This window comes from Lithobates pipiens, unplaced genomic scaffold, assembly GCF_037356315.1.
Source record: "Lithobates pipiens isolate NorthernLeopardFrog02 unplaced genomic scaffold, aLitPip1_a1.2 Scaffold_23, whole genome shotgun sequence".
Taxonomy (NCBI): Eukaryota; Metazoa; Chordata; class Amphibia; order Anura; family Ranidae; genus Lithobates; species Lithobates pipiens.
In genome coordinates, this window is record NW_027507785.1 from 174,118,167 (window position 1) to 174,138,876 (window position 20,710).

The window sequence follows — 20,710 nt, forward strand, 5'->3', positions numbered from 1 at the left end:
CCAAAATCCAGTGGGAATCATGGACTCGTTCCATGACTTCTACTCAAACCTATATAAAAAGACCTACCTCATACGCACCCCAAGACGAGAGGCATTTCTCCAAGAATTCAACTTACCCCACCTAAAGTGTGCCCTCTTTGCAGATGACATGCTAATATTCCCAACGTCACCCCTAATCTCTACCCTCAATGTTTTCTGGCTACTTAAGGAATTTGGGTATATTTCCAGTCTCCAAGTAAACTTAACCAAATCAATAGCCATAAACATATCCGTCCAAACGAAACTAATAGACCAACTCAAACAACACTTTTCCTTCTCCTGGGCAGAAGCGATCCCCTATCTTGGAATCGAACTGACCAAAAGTGTTAAAAAGTACCCATATACACATCCAACTATCCACACATCCAACTATCTCTTGAAGCGGAGCCGAAAATGTGGCAGAAGGGTGGCCTATCCTGGCTGGGCAGGTTGAATGTCGTAAAGATGACATTACTACCCCATCTACTATACCTCTTTCGTTCGTTCCATCCCCATTATAAAAAACAAAAAAATAAAAACACACTTTGACCAAGCTTCAATCCAAGATTGTCAGCTTCATCTGGGGAGACCGGGGTCACCGATTTGCGAAAGAGATCCTATGCCGACTTAAAATCCAAGGCAGACTGGGACTCCCAAACCTATGGCTTTACTATCAAGCAGCCCAACTTTCCATCATATATTCCAGGAGCCATCATATATTCCAGGAGCCACAAACGGTGTAACGGACGGGGCTCATAATCAGGCTGGGACCACCGGCTCCGTTACTCCACAGTGTGAACCCATATGGGTGAAGTGATTACCCTGTAGGCCCCGGCACGATGTGACCGTAACCAATTCCGATACATCCGGACCACTCTCCACAGTGGGTCTTATCAACCAGCTTACTTAAGTACTCAGTGGTTATAAAGGTCTAGATAAACACATTATATTTAGATAATTGACAATCCTAAGGACAGGTGAGCCAAATATACTATCTAAACCAAATGCATCTTATGTGCCAAAAGTTTTTAGGAGTTTCTGGCCCCCCATGGGATCTCCGCGTTTTATGACAACATGTAATTACTGCAATTACTGAGAAGATAATGCAAAACATACTGATGGCACATATACGATTACTTAGTTACGCATAGAGATCTACACACAGCTATATGCTAAGCATTTAATGTTGGATATTTGACCCTTACATGTTTGACACTCTCGTCAAGCTATGTTGGCCTGTAGGAGGGGGCATTATCTGTATTGTTACTTTTATATCTGAACTGAAAATCTCAATAAATATATTGAAACAAAAAGATATAATAAAATTTTTACAAAAACGTGAGGGTGTACTCACTTTTGCGAGATAATGTGTAATATATACTGGGCCCCAAAGTTCCGCTGCTTCAGGGAGCTTTCGCCTGCTGACAGCGCTGAGGGGAGAGAAGGCAGGAGCCGAGACTGTGGGCGTGGACCGCTCCCCAACTATCCAGAGAATGTAGGAAGGCGGGGGCGGTCACTGAAAAAGAAAATCAACTGACCAGCTGAAACCAATCGAGTGAAGGGGGAGGAGCTCTCTCCCCTGCGACTGCTAGGAGTCCCCATGAGGCAAAGGCATCCCTGGGCTGCAGGCACCGTGTGACAGAATTCTGAGGAGGAATTGATTGCTTGACCTAAGTAAGTGACAAATTGCCAGTACAATCGATCCAACCATCAACTCCATTAAAATACCATATAATACGAAAAATTATCCGAGTCTCACAGAAAACAGCTCTGTGAGTGTAAACAGCACAGAGCTGTGTTCAGTGACGGGGGATCTAGTTGGTTTTTTGAAAACAACTAGATACCCAGTAAAAGCAGCACACAAGCACACACAAACACTTATTAGGCATATATTTAACCCCTTGATCACCCTAGATGTTAACCCCTTCCTTCCCAGTGTCATTAGTACAGTGACAGTGCATATTTTTAGCACTGGTCAATGTAATAATGGCACTGGTGATGTCAATGGCAATTAGTTTCCCCCAGCGTCAGATGAACCGCCGCAGTATCGCAGTCCCATTATAAGTCACTGTTCGCCACCATTACTAGTATTAAAAAAATATATATAGAAATTCCAGTATATATCACATAGTTTGTAGATGCTATAACTTTCACACAAACCAATCAAAATACACCAAGGCCCCTTTCACACTTGTGCGATTGTCCTTTGACTTGGAACTGCAAAGTTGTACCCCATGATTTCCAATGAGTATCATTCATATCTGTGAGACTTCAAGTCCCACCGACTTCAAAGTAGTCTCTGCACTACTTATAGTAGTGTGAAAGGGGCTCTATTTGTTTGGGGAAAAAAAAGATAAATATGTTGTTTGGGTACAGCATTGCTTGACCAGGCAATGGCCAGTTAAAGTAGCGCCATGCCCCAAATTATTTTTCGTGTGCATTAACCAATTTTTTTCCCCCCCTTCCTTTGGGGTCCGCAATCCCCCAGAGAAAAAATAAATAAAATTGTCTACCCCAATGTGACCCACCTTACAAGGGGGCCTTGCATTTGCAGACTACAAATACTATCTGGCTACACAGTTAGTCTTGGATGCCTGGTGGTTAAATCCTGATCCTGCTAACCCTGCTACCCAGGTAGAAGCGGCAGTGGTCTTTTCTTTATAAGCCCTTAAAGTGATTATATGCGATCGCCTCATAAAACACCACATTCAGTTTAATATAGAAATGAAAAGGCAAAACATTTTTGTATAGAGATTAGTGCTGCACGATTAATCGTTAAAGAATCGAGATTTCCCGATTCTATGTAGCAAGTGCAGAGAGTTCTCTGCTCACTTCTGATAGCTGACAAAAAAATAAATAAAAAATCCAGGCAGCCTGCCAAGTTTATCACAACATCGGAGATAAAGAGAAAACATGTAACATGTAGGTCTTTTAGATAAAAGGGATGACCTTCGGTGTGTAAATGAGGTCAGTTTACTAAACCTTTTTCTGACACTTGTTGCTTTCAAGTTAAAATCAGTATTTTCTGCTAGGAAATTACTTTGAACCCCCAAACATTATAATTATATACATATATATTTTAGCAGAGACCCTAGACCTAGAGAATAAAATGGCGGCTGTTGCAATATTTTATGTCACACTGTATTTGCGCAGTCATCTTTCAAACACATTTTTTTTTGGGTGGGGGGGGGGGGGAACCCACACACTTTAATGGTTATAAAAAGAAATAAAATAAACTACGAAACAGTAAAGTTGGCCCATTTTTTGGTATAGAGTGAAAAATGTTACGCTGTGAGAATTGTGATCTTTATTCTAAGCAAAAAAAATAAAAATTAGTGATTCTCAATTTAGCCAGAATTGTACAACTATAATAGAGATATAAAAAAACATTATGAATACCCCCCCCCCTTTTTTTTTTTTTTTTTTTAAGCGATCTCATTCCCTCTTTTCTCAGCTGTATAAGAGCTGGGGGAGGTAAAGCAACTGTATACTGAGCTTTCCAGTGAATGGGTGTGCAGCGGGGGCATGTCAGGGCAAGTGTGTTCATTGGAGGAGAGCAGGTTGAGTTCCCAGCACAGCTAGAGAACTGACCACAGTGTGTTCTTTTCAAACTTTTTATTGTTATAGAGAAAAGTACAAATCAGATTCCATTATAAAAAGGCAGCAAAAATGTATACATGCAGGTACAAAGCTCAACAGTATGTCAGTTCTAAGAACAGATTAATTATGCATTGTACATAAACGAAAAAGGAGGCGCAGGGCCTTCCAAGCATATCGAATCAAACACAGGAATCAACATTGGAACAATTACCAACATATTCAGAACTGGTGGACAGGAGATGCATAAAGAGGAAACACACACACACACACACACCTTAGTTAGACATAAACGGTAACAGTATTTCTATGAGCTTTTCAGAACAGCACCTTGGAGACCTCTTCACAGGAAACACTGCGTGACACACCCCTTTAAATTCAGCTGCTTCCGCCATGCCTTCAGTTGTTACCTATAATTCCTCCGATATGCTGGAAGACATAAGCAGGCAATACCAAGCCCAGCGATTATAAACCATCCATAATAACCTAGGGAGGGAAGTAGCTGCTGTCCTGAAAGGCTCGTAGAAATACCGTCATCAGTAAGATTTGATTATTAAAGATTTAGGAGCAAACCTAAGCTGTTTAGGTGTCCCCAAGTTACTTGTAGGTTGACCACTAGCTGATCTTTTGATTCTGCAAACAGTAGTAGATCAGCCAGGTAAGACACTATGGAAATCCCCTTCAGTCTCAGAGACTCCAGGGCCTCTGCCATCACTTTTGTGAACACTCTGGGAGAGGAGGAAAGGCCCCCCCCCCCCCCCCCAAGTTGACTGCTAGTTGCATGAAATTCTGTAATGAGGCTACAAGTGGTATGTTAAGATATGCACCTTTTTAGATCGATGGATGCCATGAAGCAGTTGGGGGTGAGCAAGTTCTTCACAGAGAAAATCTTGTCCATCTGAACTTCTTGTACTTTATAGATCAGTTCAGGATCTTCAAATTCAGAATCAAAACAACATTTGCCCAATTTTTTGACCAGAAAAATGAGAGTAAAAGCCCCTCCTTTCCTGGTCCTTCTGAACTTGGGAAATAATACCCTGTTGTATCAGAAGAGACGTCATAGCCAGGGCTTTTTCCTGATCCCTTGGACGTCAACTCGGGGGGCACCTGCGAAAATTCCAGCCGATAGACTTGTCTGATTATATTTAGAACAAAACGGGCTTGTTGTTGCCATTTCCGAACCTGGCAGGAAAGCTTTCGGCCTTCTGCCTACCCAGAGATGATCATCATTGCTTCTTTGAAGTTTGTTTGGGGGGGGGGGGGTCTAGAGAGCACCCCTCCTCTACCTCTCCCCCTCTGGGGGTTCCAGTGTCTTTTTTTGAGCCTGCTCTCTTTCTCTTTATGGGCTTTCTGAAAAGGATGAAAATTCTTACTTTACTGTACCACTTTCTTTTTCCGTGGGAATGCTTTCTTATCCTCCATGCCATCAAGAATGGTCTCTAATTCTGGCCTGAACATCAAAATCTCCTGCAAAGGAAGTTCTGCACAACTTAACTTTTGATGCCGAGCCCTCTGACCAGGTTTTGAGCCAGGAGGGCTGAAGATCTGGCCGACATCCTGATGGAGTCTGCCATGTACCTGACTGCTTTTAGAAGGGTAGAGAAGGACTCTAGCAAATCTTTTCTAGAGGTGCCTGCTACCACATGGCCCTTAAGCTGTTCCAGCCAGGACTCCATGTTTCTGGTTACCACTGTAGAGGCCATTGCTGGCTTTAGGTTAGATAAGGACAAGTCCCAAGCTTTCCTCAATAGCGAGTCTGTCCTTTTGTCCATGGCGTCCTTAAGTACGTTCCATGTCCTCAAATGCAAGATCAGTCTAGACCAGTGATGGCAAACCTTGGCACCCCAGATGTTTTGGAACTACATTTCCCATGATGCTCAACTACACTGCAGAGTGCCAGAGCATCATGGGAAATGTAGTTCCAAAACACCTGGAGTGCCAAGGTTCGCCATCACTGGTCTAGACACTTGGGAAAAGGCGGCATCGATTTTTGGTCTTTATTCCAAACCAACACCTCATCCTCCTCAAATGGAAAACTCCTTTTAAAAGGGGTTGTAAAGGTTAGTTTTTTATTTTCTAAATAGGTTCCTTTAAGCTAGTGCATTGTTGGTTCACTTACATTTTCCTTCAATTTCCCTTCTAAATGTTTTTTTTCTTTGTCTGAATTTCTCACTTCCTATTCCTCCTCAGTAAGCTGTTCTGGCTGACTAAACACCGCTCGGGTGATGGTGTGAAGTTTACTGAGGAGAAACAGGAAGTGAGAAATTCAGACAAAGTAAAAAAACATTTAGAAGGGAAATCGAAGGAAAAGGTAAGTGAACCAACAATGCACTAGCTTAAAGGAACCTATGTAGAAAATAAAAAAACAAAGCTTTACAACCCCTTTAAGGGCTCTAGAGAAAAACTGGCCTTTTTCTGGATCCTTCCACTCCTTAATTGTATCGGTCAGTACTTTATGGATGGGAAAAATACTATGTTTGGCCTCCTCTAGCCCCTGGTACATTTTGTCATGTAACGATAGTTGGGTTTTTCCTTCTTGAATTTCTAAGGTGGTATAGAGTCTCCCATCCACATTGAGCTGCTAATAAGAGGTGTCCCTATAGCAGACAGCTGCAGGCTTTAACCATACCACGAACAAAAATACACTCCTGTGGAGAAAGTAAAAAAGGCACCTCTCCTACCTGGACCTGGCCGGGAACCTGGGTGCCTGCATCAGCCATCACTGCTGGCGGCTGTCTCCTCCATCCCATGCGCTGCAGCAGCCGCCTGTGCCTCTTTTTAAACTGGTTGCTCTGACCAGAGTCCCCGCCATCTGGCAAGATGACCCGCCCCTTCCCCTTGCGTTCCAGCAGCCGGAACCACTTGCTGCTATGCCCCGCCAGAAACCTCCGCCCCCTGGAAAGTACATCACCTGTCATCCGGGACTCGGCACTGACATGCCCAGATCTGGCATGCATGCTCTGCAAAGCACACCCGCGGACTACATTAAAAATGCATGCACGGTGTTTTCCATCTATTCCAATGGCTATAGTTCAAACCATGTAGTCCGTTTCCGGTGCAGAAACTGACTGCATGGTGTGAACTAGAGCAATTGGAATATATGGAAAACACTGTGCGTTAATTTTGTGCAGAAAAAAAAAAAAAGCACATGGAAGTGCATCGAATGTGAACTGGCCCTAAAAACTGACGGCATGGTAGAAGAAGCTGAATTTAAAGGGTTGTTGTCATGCAGTTTTCCTGTTAAGAGGTGGAGCTATGCTATCTCCAAGGTGCTGTCCTAAAAGGCAAAGGGAGAAAAATCACATTCCTTTAGTGTTTTGAGAAGAGAGAAGATAAAGAGAGGAAAAAAGATAAAAGGGGAAGAGTAAAGGGCAGGGAAAAGAAGAGGAAGAAAGAAAGGAGGGTCGACTTCTCCGGGCCAGCCCAAGGACCTAGCCATGCTAGTCATGAAAGATCATGTCTAAGGGTTCCAGGAGGGACTCGTCAAAGCCTGAAGGAAGAAAGTGATGCGCCCTGGGTTGCCAGATTGAGGTGTTTTGAAGCAACTATTCAGCATAAAATTCCTATTTTGCTGTGTGACCGTGTTTAGTTTCAATAGTCATAGTGTGTTCTCCTGCTTAGTGTGGTCAGTTTTATAATCGAAAAGCAGAGGGAATGCAGGATTACCAGGGATTTCACACAAAGGAAGAGAGAACAGAATACTTCCTCATACAAGTACATAGTACAGCAAGCACGTATCAGGAATATAAACTGTTGGGGTAAGAAATGCTTAAAAGGTTATTTTATTTAGAGGCCCCCCCTACCCTCTCACTCCCTCTATGACCCCCACCCTACAGGCATGGAAGGCAGGTCTGGCACTTAAGTTATCCTAAACTGGCTGCCTCCCCAGTTCCCCTTTTGGCTTATTCCAACTTTATCCCATTTCTTTATGCTCCCGAAACCTAGTGCTTGGAATAAATATGGCATCAGAACAATTTCCCAGAACATCACCGGTCGCCTCTTGCTTTCACTACCCCAACTTTTCGCAACCTATAAAAATGTTCCCGTTAGCTACATATTCCATTATCTACACCTCTCCCATACTTTCTATAGCCAATTCCCACATTGCTCTCTCCTTGTTGTTCAGTCGACCTTGGAGGAGGTTCTACATACTGAATGTGATGAGAAACCCACATCCCGTTAATACTCTTGTTAGTGTCCTTGTCTGGCCTGGATGGACTTAGGGCCATAGTGGCAGCATGACACACAAAACCTAGACACCCATTACTGGGAAGATATTTGGGACCTTCTTTTTCAGTCTCCCTACGGGACAGACTCATACAATTTAAAGTCACTCTCAGAGCCCATTTCACTCCCCATAGGATGTCAAACAATGCATTTCTCTCACTCACCGGAGTGCTGGCGATGCAGAGATCCCTTGGGCGATTTCATCATTTTTGGTCTTGTCCTGCTGTCACCGGGTTCTGGGCAGATGTGCTAGCTACTATAAATGGTGTTGCATCTGTTACTCTACAACCCTCTGTGCGCATTTGTGTACTGGGTCTGGTGGAACACATTATTCCCACTGTGGCTGAACATATGCTGGCTAGCCTACTTTATTATGGCAGGAAGGCTATAGTGTTACCACTAGAAGAAGTATTCCCCCTCATTTAAATTAATTTTGGAAACAAATTAGTGAATAGCAGCCTGCCTTTTTTATAAAAGACACCTATACTAATAGAAGCTACCCCAGGAAGTACGATAGGGTCTGGTCCAAATGGTTGGTCGATCCCTCCACTGCTATAGAAATCACCGTCATAGCGTGAACAATTTTTTTTTAGGCTTATTACCATATGTGTACACCCCCCATGGGGACATCCTCTTCTTTTCTTTAGTATACCTCTTGATTTGCAACATACCTATATGTTCTTATTTGCCGAACCACCTTTGTTACCCTTTTGTGTAATTCCATGCGCTGTTCAATTGAAATGTATGCAATTTTTCTGCTGTTGCCCTGCGTGGGCTTGCAACACTGAAATCCCACGAGACTGCATAATCACGCAGAGCTTCCTGCTACACCCCACATGACATCACATGGAGTTTAAAAAAAAAAGGCATCGGACAGCATTACTGCAGGCAAACACTAGATAATCAGCACAAGTAATTACTATGAAATAAAACAAGTAAGCTATGAGCAGGGAAGCAGGTTTGCCATAAAAACGTTGGATTGAGCAGGAGGCTTGGTTAACAGTACAGGAAGTGCTCAATGTAAGGGTGGAAATACACTCCACTGTGTACTCAGAAGACGATACTTAAAGTGGTGTTGCCACCAAAAAATAAAAGTCTTTACAATTTTTTTTTTTTTTATATATAATATATATATATATTTTTTTTTTATAATAATAATAGGAAATTTTTTTATTTTTTTTACTCACTTTACTAAATACCTGTTGCTAGGGGGTCCCTCGTAGTCTGCCTTCTTCCTTGCCCGGGCTGGTGACATCACTCCCCCCTCATGCCGCACAGTCATCTGGGACCTGTCACGTGTCCCAGATGATTGTGCGGCGTATCACGGTGCCCTGGGCCGCTTGCGCATGCGCAGTGGGTGCCCGGCTGTGAAGCCACAGCCATGTGCCCACAGTACGAATGACAGGGTCCCCCGCATCGCTGGACCCTGGGACAGGCAAGTGTCCGATTATTAAAAGTCAGCAGCTGCAGTATTTGTAGCTGCTGACTTTTCATTTTTTTTTTTTATTTTTTTTTTTAGGGGCACCCCACTTTAAAGATGGCGCTGCCTTACACCTGGAAATACGTTTTTTAAAGTTTCTTTAAACAGTAAGTAATTTGCGATTTGGGCTGTATTACAGTGGCTATAGTTTAACAATTATTATTATTATAATGGACTAAATGAAAAGCAGCATCAAAGTGAGAGCGTTTACTTCCTCTTTAAACAAACATGCATGGGGGGGCGGGGCTAGCAGCCGGCATGTGAGTAGCGCTGAACCGGAGCTCCGGGCAGGACAACAGATCCTTTGGCCATCCTGGGTGTCACCGACACCGATCCTGCTCCACACAGCCTCCGTTATACTACCGTGACCCAGCGGAACACAGCGGCATGGTAAAATACGGGTGCACACCTCTGGAATCTCCCACAGAGCGCCTCTCTCAATATGGCAGCAGTCATGAGGCGGACGAACAAGGCCCCAGTAACACACAGCAGAGCAGCGCTGGGCGATCCCCCTCACATCCTGACAAGGTGAGCCCGCTACCCCCTAGAGCTGAGGGACCAAGAAGAGGTCTCTCCAAAGACAGGCTACCGAGGAAAGATCTAGACGGTATGGCCCACACAGAAGGGGAGGAGAGCCCTCCTTGAAGCAGATTATGGAGGCCATATGTACACGTCAGGCTGCACTGACTGAACATATTGATGGTATAAGAGCTGAAATGTCTTTTTTTAAGAATGATGTGCAGAACATTAGAGAAAGGCCCACGGAAGCTGAACGGAGAATCAGTGACCTGGAAGATGTAGTGCCCCCACTGGAACATAAGGTGCAGAATGTTCAATATGAAGTGAATGCTCATACAGATAAGCTGGGGGACATGGAAGACCGCCAGAGGAGGAACAATATCCGCCTTGTAGGTTTCCCTGAAAAGGTTGAGGGCAAACAACCTGAGGACTTTCTTGAGCTGTGGCTTAAGGACAATATGGCGGAAACTACTTTTTCACGCCTGTTTGCCATAGAGAGAGCTCATAGGGTGCCATCGCAACCCCCCCCCCCCCGGTGCCCACCCACGCCCAATGATAGCCCGTATCCTGCACTTTAGAGACCGTGAAAGCATCCTGCGTGCCGCACGCACAATAGGAAACCTGCACTACAATGGAAACAGAATCTCTATATATCCAGACTTTTCTGCGGTTACACAGAAGCAAAGAGCCAGCTTTGCGCATGTCAAGAAGAGGCTCAGAGACCTACAATTGGCTTATAGCATGCTCTACCCGGCAAAGTTGAGAGTGGTAGACAGAGGTAAAGTCTCCTTCCTTTAACTCCCCTACTGAAGCTTCACGCTGGCTGGATGCTAGAGAGTGCCCAAGCCCTGAAGCTGGACACTGATGGAATGGCCTGCATTCTTTGACCTAACCTTCAAACAGCATGACATCTCTGCCTGTGATTAGCCCGGAGGCCGAAGATTATTTCTTTCTTTATGTTGTGACACTACAATTATAAAGCAGCTAGTCCTGTGCGGTTCTATCTGATGACTCGACGAACCGCCTCCACCGGTCCTCCAAGATAAGCTGGGAATTTTTATTTTTTTTCTCTCATTTGGATTTTTTCTCTTCTTCCCTTTTTATTGCCTCCTCTCTGGTAGTGAAGTTCACTTCCCTGAGCTATACTACGCCAGGACTATTTCCCTTCGGGAAGTTCTCCTTGTAGGGAAAAGTGAGCGGAGAAGATAGAGAAACTTTCACCCTGAAAAAAAAAAATAAAAAAAAAAAAATGTTTTTTTTCCCCCCTTTCCCCCCCCCCCCCCCCCCCAGGTCGATATCGCTATAGTTATGGGGTATAGGCGCACAACATGTTTGGGTTGTGTGCAGGGTGGGATGGGATGGGTAGTTCTGTCATGCTGGTCGGTGCTGTGTGCTGGTGTCGGATGGGGTTCTGGACAGGCACGGGTGTGTATCTGGCTCACGTCTTACCCTCTCATCCTGGCTGGACAGTTATGCTCTCACGGATGTGTGGCGCTACAAAAATCCGGGGGTCAGTGCATACTCGTGCCACTCGGAGACTCATAAGACGTTGACTAGGATGGACGTGCTTTTATCCTCAATAGATGGTCTCCCCATTATCTCTGGGGTTAGGTGCCTTCCCAGGGCGCTGTTGGACCATTCGCCTTTGGAGGTCACGCTGGACCTAAATGTCCCCACTGGGAGACGACAATGGCGACTGCAAACACAGTGGCTGCAGGAGGAATATGTGACGCTGAAATGCAAGGATGCTATGGGGGATTATTGGAGGGAGAATGGTGCTGAGACCACGATACACACACAATGGGAGGCTTTTAAAGCTACCATGAGAGGAATATTTCCTAAAGAGACGAAAGACTTTGCAAAAGCCCTGGACTGTGATGTGAAACAGTTGGAATGTGACGTTGCTCTTGCAGAACAGACATACGTACAGGACCCATCCCCTGACACTTATAGTCTGGCAGGACCCGACGAGTCAGTTTAGGTTACTTCTGACTGATCAGACCACAAAGAAACAGCTCCGGCAAACCAGCTCCATTTTTGAATTTGGGGACAAGGGTGGCCGCTTGCTAGCCTTTTTTGGCGAGACCTTTATATGCTCCAACATCTGTATTAAATCTCAGACGCCCGGATGGTGACTTGGTGAGTGATTTGCGCGATATCTTAAACACGTTTTTACATTTTTACCACGACCTCTATCAATCCCAATCCAAATGTACAGACCAAGACCTCTTCTCCTATTTGGAGGATCTGGCTCTCCCATTGCTGCCCCTAGAGGCTAGTGCTACCCTAGAACATTCTATCACCTCGGAAGAAATAGCTGATGCCATTTCCTCCTTCAGACCGGGTAAGTCACCTGGACTGGATGGTTTTCTGGCGGAATGGTATCAGCTTCATAAGGAGAGTTTGGTCCCTCGCCTTCTAAAATTGTTTGTGGCTGCAGAAAAAGAGGGTATATTACCGGAATCCATGCGCAAAGCTTTGATCGTTGTGATCCCAAAGCCCGGTAAGGACCCACAGGAGTGTGAATCGTATAGACCGATCTCTTTGATCAATACTGATGCCAAAATTTTGGCCTGTAGATTGCAATCGGTGATCCTCAAACTGATCAACTCCGATCAAACAGGTTTTATCCCAGGCCGTTGCACTCAAGTGAACCTCAAGAGGCTCTATGTGAATATGCAAATTTCTCATACAAATACAGGTAACCGAGTGATAGCCTCACTCGATAAAAAAAAAAAGCATTCGATTCGGTTGAGTGGAACTACTTGTTCTCCCTACTTGATAAACTGGGTTTTGGACCAAGGTTTGTGAACTGGGTATAATGACCCCCGAGCATGTATCAGAGTGAATGGACATATTTCAAACTCTTTTCGGATTGGGAGGGGGACACGACAGGGATGCCCCCTGTCCCCTCTCCTCTTTGCTCTGGCCATAGAGCCCCTGGCAGCTAAAATTAGGACTCAGGGTGACATTGAGGGATTTTTGGTTGGGGGATCTAGAAGAACGCGTATGGTTATATGCAGACGATATGCTGCTTTATCTGGGGGACCCAGACCAATGCATTCCGGGAGATCGAGGAATTCTGAGACTTTCGGATTAATTGGTCCAAATCGACGCCGTTTCCCCTGGACCCGCAGCCAAGTTTAATGCCTCCTCCTCAATGTCCTCTGACAGTCACAACCCAATTTAAATACCTAGGAATACACGTTCAGTTGCCTGTCGAATTATTCACCGAGGTGAATCTTTGGCAAGTAATTAGAGATTTTAGGGACAGAATACAAAAATGGAAGGAGCTCCCGCTCACTTTATTATTAGGTAGAACTAACCTGTTTAAAATGATTTACCTCCCGAAATTTCTATACATACTCTCTAACGCCCCGCTGTTTATCCCTAAGAAGACCTTCAGATATATCGACTCCTTGCTGACCTCCTTTCTGTGGGGTGGCAAGGCAGCTCGAGTATCGCTGACCATTTTGCAACTACCGGTGGGGAGGGGGGGCCCGGCAATCCCCAATCTTCGCATGTACTACTTGGCATCACAGTTAGTTCAGGCTCACTGACGTATGTTCCTGCAGCTGAACACTGCAACGGCAGTGGAGGCAGCTGCGGCAACTTCCTATGAGACGCTTTTAAATTTCTTCTTTAGAGGTGAGGTGCCGACGGAAAGTGTCAGGACTGTACTTAAAGCGGTAGTAAACCCGCAATTTTTTTTTTTAACACCTGCAAAGCAAAAGGCATAATGAGCTAGTATGCATCGCATACTAGCTCATTATGAAATACTTACCTTAGAACGAGGCCCCGACATCTGGCTCGATGCACGCCGAGGGAGCTGACATACTCCCTCTGCGTTTCTTCTGGGTATCGCGGCTCCGGCACTGTGAGTGGCCGGAGCCGCGATATCGTCACTCCTGCGCATGCGCACGGGAGATTTCATTCCGGCCGGCCACTGCCGGATTTTCAGGCCGAGAATCCCCTTGTGCGCATTCGCCGCTGCAGTCAGCGGCGCATACCGAGGGGAATATCTCCTAAACCGTACAGGTTTAGGAGATTTTTTTTTTTACCTACAGGTAAGCCTTATTATAGGCTTTCCTGTAGGTAAAAGTTAAAAAATTTAGTATACAACCACTTTAAACCAGCTAAACAAGTGCTCGAGACCTGTACAAGGCATATACAGGACGCACCCTCCTATCTGTCGCCAAATGCCCCTCTGTGGTTTAACCCTTGCTTAAAAGATTTTTTTCCTCCTGGGCGATGGACATAAATGGGCAAGGTATGGCCTTGCCTATTTACATCAGCTATTTGACAATGGGGACCTTAAAACATTTGCACAATTGAAGAGAGAGTTAGATATCCCTGACTCGTGGGCATTCCAGTATGCCAGACAACCATGCAGCTCATGCTCAATTTGGGACTGGGCCAATACAAGAATAGAAAAATTGCTAGCAGAGCCGGACCACACAAAAACGTATATCTACCCATTATGCGGTTCTTATGGACAAAAAACAGCCCACTGAGGAAAAAAATGAGGAGCAGATGGGTGGCAGTGACTCCGGAGTTGACTGAGGCCCAGTGGGAGGAAGTTCTAACCTCCTACGTGCCCACAGTCATTTCAGCTAGGGACAAACTTATACAGTTAAGATACCTTCACCAAATGTATTATACCCCACACAGACAATTTAGGATGGGCAGAAGAGATGACCCTATTTGCCACAAGTGCCCGATGGTACCTTTATTCGCATGGTGTGGGAGTGTGGTAAAGTAAGACCATTGTGGTCACAAGTGTCCCAGTTTATTGCAGATACTTTTAATCTATATATATGTAGCCCACTTTTAGGACTCCTGGAGGTAATAGAGGACGAGGTGATGAACAACAATACGAGACAGTTCTTACAATTATTGTATTACTATGTCAGAAAACGTATAGTCTTGAACTGTATAAAGAGAGATGTTCTTACCTTATCCGCATGGAAAGGCCTGGTTAATGCAAATATTACATTGTACAGAATGACTTATGAAGCAAGAGGTAGTAAGAAAAACAATTTAATAAAATATGGGGAAGATGGATAAATTCAAAGGAAACTACACCATGTGACATCTAAATGACATGACTATATACCACTGTTGAATAGTGTTCAGTGAGAGATGCTACTGGGAAAAGCATATCTTAGGGGAAGAGAAAGAAAGAAAGAGATGACGGCACAAATAGTTGTGGGGGTATCAACCTCCATGGTTTTGGTTTATAAATTTGTTGTTTTTTTTTTACCATGCCATATGTTAAAGGACGATATGAACCGTAATTATTATGGGCAAATGGTAAACTGCACAAAAAAAAAAAAAAAAAAAAAAAAAAGCTATATGTACTAGCTGATGCCTTGTTGATTATGGTTGAGAGTGTATTCTGTAAATGATGCTCTCTTTTTTATGTATGCACACTTGGCAAATAAAAACTTTAAAAAAATAAACGCATATTTTTTTAAGAAATTTACCTTTTAAATTTAGCTTAGATGCAAAAGAGAAGAGTAAACTAGTCCTACAAATCTTACCTGTAGATGGTTCATATGCCTGTTCCTCTCCTACAGAGTCTAGAGGCTGCACTCTGCTCCCTCCACGATAATTGAGAGGCAGGGAGTTCTGGAACGTCCCAGTGGTAAGTGTACGGCTCATGGCAATTCTGAACTTTGGAAGCAGCAGCTGAACAAGAGGACGTGCTGAATAAAGTTTCATCAACAGCCTGAAAATTCAAGTTTAAAACAATGTACTTATTTCTGCTTAAAGTGTATCCCTGGGCAAAAAAAAAAAACATTTAGTGCATCTCTACAATACAGACACACAGTTTTATCACTTTAAAAATGCTGCAATTAAAGAAAAATACCATGAAATCTGGCGGAAAGCCATTGTGCTCCTGACTGGCGGACGCTTCCTTACCCACCTGTAAGGCTCATTGGGGATGACGGCATCCTTATGGAGGTGTACACACGATATTAGGAAAACTCTCGTACCACAATTACTAAAAGTTTTCAATGCTTCCTATGATGCCCACTGTCTTCCTCCATTTGTCACTAGCCACTGTCATTTCACTCCTGAAACCTGGTAAGGAACCGATAAATCCAAGTTCATACAGGCCAATCTCCTTGTGGCAATGTGACAAAAATCCTGACGAAAGTGTTGGCTCTCCACTTGAATGAGGCTATTTTATTCATCATTCACTTGGACCAAGCGGGCTTCATGCCACATAAATCCACAGCACTTAACGGTTTTTCCGTAACATACAAACACGAGTGGACAATAGACACTAACAAAAGATTCAACAGTATCGAATGGCGGCATTTGTGACGAAATTTGGTTTTGGCAGGAAGTTTATTTATTGGGTTCAGATGTTGTATCACACCAAAAGCAACCATTAGAAATGCTGATAGGATTTCACATACAGTGGTGTGAAAAAGTGTTTGCCCCCTTCCTCATTTCCTGTTCCTTTGCATGTTTGTCACACTTAAGTGTTTCGGAACATCAAACCAATTTAAACAATAGTCAAGGACAACACAAGTAAACACAAAATGCAATTTGTAAATGAAGGTGTTTATTATTAAAGGTGAAAAAAAATCCAAACCATCATGGCCCTGTGTGAAAAAGTGATTGCCCCCCTTGTTAAAACATACTATAACTGTGGTTGTCCACACCTGAGTTCAATTTCTCTAGCCACACCCAGGCCTGACTATTGCCACACCTGTTCACAATCAAGGCATCACTTAAATAGGAGCTGCTTGACACAGTAAGGTCCACCAGAAGATCCTTAAAAGCTACACATCATGCCGAGACCCAAAGAAATTCAGGAACAATTGAGAAAGAAAGTAATTGAGATCTATCAGTCTGGAAAGGGTTATAAAGCCATTTCCAAAGCTTTGGGAATCCAGCGAACCACAGTGAGAGCCATTATCCACAAATGGCGAAGACATGGAACAGTGGTGAACCTTCCCAGGAGTGGCCGGCCGCCCAAAATTACCCCAAGAGCGCAGCGACGACTCATCCAAGAGGTCACAAAAGACCCCACAACAACGTCCAAGGAACTGCAGGCCTCACTTGCCTCAGTTAAGGTCAGCGTTCATGCCTCCACCATCAGGAAAAGACTGGGCAAAAATGGCCTGCATGGCAGAGTTCCAAGGAGAAAACCACTGCTGAGCCAAAAGAACATCAAAGCTCGTCTCAATTTCTCCACAACACATCTTGATGATCCTCAAGACTTTTGGGACAACACTCTGTGGACCGATGAGACAAAAGTGGACCTCTTTGGAAGGTGTGTGTCCAAGTATATCTGGCGTAGAAGGAACACTGCATTTCATAAAAAGAACATTATACCAACAGTAAAATATGGTGGTGGTAGTGTGATGGTCTGGGGCTGTTTTGCTGCTTCAGGACCTGGAAGACTTGCCGTGATAAAAGGAACTATGAATTCTGCTGTCTACCAAGAGATCCTGAAGGAGAATGTCCGACCATCTGTTCGTGTACTCAAGCTGAAACGAACTTGGGTTCTGCAGCAGGACAATGATCCTAAACACACCAGCAAGTCCACCACCGAATGGCTGAAGAAAAACAAAATGAAGACTTTGGAGTGGCCTAGCCAAAGTCCTGACCTGAATCCTATTGAGATGTTGTGGTATGACCTTAAAAAGGCTGTTCATGCTCGAAAACCCTCTAATGTAACTGAATTAGGACAATTCTGCAAAGATGAGTGGGCCAAAATTCCTCCAGGACGCTGTAAAAGCCTCATTGCACGTTATCGCAAACGCTTGGTTGCAGTTGTTGCTGCTAAGGGTGGCCCAACCAGTTATTAGGTTTAGGGGGCAATCACTTTTTCACACAGGGCCATGATGGTTTGGATTTTTTTTCACCTTTAATAATAAACACCTTCATTTACAAATTGCATTTTGTGTTTACTTGTGTTGTCCTTGACTATTGTTTAAATTGGTTTGATGTTCCGAAACACTTAAGTGTGACAAACATGCAAAGGAACAGGAAATGAGGAAGGGGGCAAACACTTTTTCACACCACTGTACATTTGATTTGGGTAGGGGTACCCTCTCTCCCCACTACTATTTGCTCAGGCCATTGAACCTCTAGCTGCTTGATCCACTCCAACCCGGATATAACAGGCTTCCAGCATGGTAATCTCAATGAGAAAATCATGCTGTATGCAGCAGATATGTTCATTTTTCAGGGAGACATTGAGGCATCCTTGGAGGCAGTCATGTATTCGGTAACCACCTTTGGTCACTTCTCCAGCCTAACCATCAATTGGACAAAGTCTGCTTTACTGCCACTGGATTGCAGATTGGGACAGCTGGCTTCCTTGGCTTGCCCAATCCCCATAGCCTCGTCCTTCAAATATTTATAAATATATATTTCCCCTACCATTATTGCCGTTAAAATCTGCACCCTCCTCTCCTAAAGATAATATCTGAAGTAGTGAAAGTATGTTGAGTAAACTGACTCAACACCTGCACAATGGTAAATAGTGTGCGAATACAAAATGACATACTGTGTCTAACAAACAAAAATAAAAAACAAAATCAAAAAAAGAGCTGCTCATTATAAAGCAAATTGCTTACCAATGAAGAACCAAAAATGAATTAACTGCACTCCCAATAAAGTGCAAGTGCATCAGTAACACCATCAATTGTGTAAGAAGTGATAAAATGTGTTGGAAAAAAAAAAATCAAACATGAATACAGGCAAAAGTACATAAAGTCCCATGAACATCCTGTGGTGTCCAAACGCCCATGTGATCAAATTTCCAGTGACTTAAATGTGTCTCTTCTTCACCAACATTCACATGTGCATCCTACTCATCGGAACGTATTGACCCCCCATTACAGGTAGTCAAAGACAGCGTTGGTTGGATGTATCCACTTTTAGAGAATTTCAGAACAGCGCAAAATTGTCACTGGCATGGTTCCTAGATGTTCGTACCAGCCCATGTAGAAGTAAAATAAGAAACCTCTCATCATGCAGTATATCCAAAATTTTATTTAAAACGATAAAAAAAAAGAAAAAAAAAAAAAAAAAAAAAAAAAAAAGCACACACCTGTGTTCAGGTGCTGAACATGTAAAATAAATAAATAAATAAATAAATAAATAAATAAATAAAATGGGGAACGCAGTATTTGCGCTCCAAGAAAGAGGAAGTGACGTGTTGCGCTTGATCCCACCCCCGATGTCAGACCCACACTGAGGAAATGCTTTGGATGGGCTCATATGTTACATATCACTTCTGCTTTCTTGGAACGCAGGTGCAGTGCAAATACGGCGTTCCCAGTATTTTCATGTTTAGCACTTGCACACACTGAAATGCCGTTTTTTTAAATCATTTTATATAAAATTTTGGATATACTGCACAATGAGAGCCTTCTTCTTTTACCTCTACTTGGGCCGGCATGAGTATCTAGGAAAAAAGCCAGTGACAACTTGCCCTGGGCTGACTTTCTCTTCAAGTGGATACATCCAACCAAGCTGTCTTTGACTACCTGTAATGGGGGTGAATACGTTCTGGCGAACATGTGAATGTTGGTGAAGAAGAGACACATTTAAGTCACGGAGAATTTGATCACATAGGCATTTGGACACCATGGAATGTTCATGGGACTTTATGTCCTTTTGCCTGTATTGACATTTCTTTGAATTTTTCCAACATTTTATCACTTGTTACACAATTGATGGTATCAATTATTGATGCACTTGTACATTGAGAGCGCGGTTAATTCATTTTTGATTTATTCAACATCTGGGAGTAGATTGAAACTATTGGTGGCAGGCAGAACTAACCTTATTAAAAATTATTCACATGCCCCAATTACTATACCTTCTGCACAACTCCCCTGTAGTGATCCCCCTTAGAACATTCCGGATAGTTAATTTGATATACTGCGCCTTAATTTGGAATTATTGTCCGCCTAGAATTTGGTTGGAACATTTTCAATACCCTAAGGATCGCGGCAGTTTAGCGCTCCCTCGCCCATGGTTATACTACATAGCGACTCAATTACAGTATCTTGGGGGTACCTTCCATCCCCCCAGTCTACCCCCTATACCTTATTAACATCTGCTACATGTATTATGTTAGCCTTTGCCAAACCAAATAAATACTTCCCCCATGTACAACCTCATGCAAAAATCGTGGAACAAAGCTAGACAGCTACGAGTAAGGCTTCACAAAGTATAGTCCTAATTGGCGTAACTCCTTCTATAAGGAATTTTCTAAACTACAGCAGGGAGTCAGGTGGAAGGCCTCCGGGGGAACCCTTCTACCCCACATTTTTCAGAATGGGACTCTGCTCCCCTTCACGGAACTTCATACGAGATGTTCCCTTCCCTTCCCTTCCCTCCTACATATACTTCCACTACCTACAATTGCAGCATGCCATTAGAGCTCAGGGAGCTAATGAAGAGTAGAGCCTGTCACTGACTCAGATCTTCAACATACTCTCGACCGCTGAGACCATTAAAGGTCTCATCTTGCAATGCCATTATCCCCCAGAAATGGGGAGCAGATTTGGAACCACTAGACAGAGATCCGTGGGAAGAGGCCCTAAAAGAACTGCCTACTAGCTAAATGATTACTTCTCAGAGAATGTCCCACTTATATAGTCTGCTGAGAACCTATCACACAACTCAGAAGTTACACAAAATGGGTCTGATTCCAGAGCCGCATTGCTGTAAACGTAAGCATGCCAGGGGAGACCTCATTCATCTCCAATGGCGTTGCCTGAAACTACATCGCTACTGGCTAGAGGTTTTAATCACCCTAATAGAGTCTTTTAGACCTCAGTTCCTCTAGACCCAAAGTATTGTCTTCTTGATATCCTAAGTGATTGTGTG

The 20,710-nt window shown here is 43.7% G+C and overlaps 1 protein-coding gene across 2 annotated transcripts in view; it reads right to left on the reverse strand.

Annotated features, from left to right (window-relative positions):
- ALDH9A1 (aldehyde dehydrogenase 9 family member A1) overlaps positions 1-20,710 on the reverse strand; it is a 117,476-nt gene that overhangs the window by 87,418 nt on the left and 9,348 nt on the right. For both annotated transcript variants that reach the window (XM_077452630.1, XM_077452629.1), the window contains exon 2: positions 15,385-15,572. In XM_077452630.1, the coding sequence (XP_077308756.1) occupies positions 15,385-15,565 (181 nt within the window). In that variant the 5' untranslated portion in view covers positions 15,566-15,572. The remainder of the gene's footprint in view (positions 1-15,384; positions 15,573-20,710) is intronic.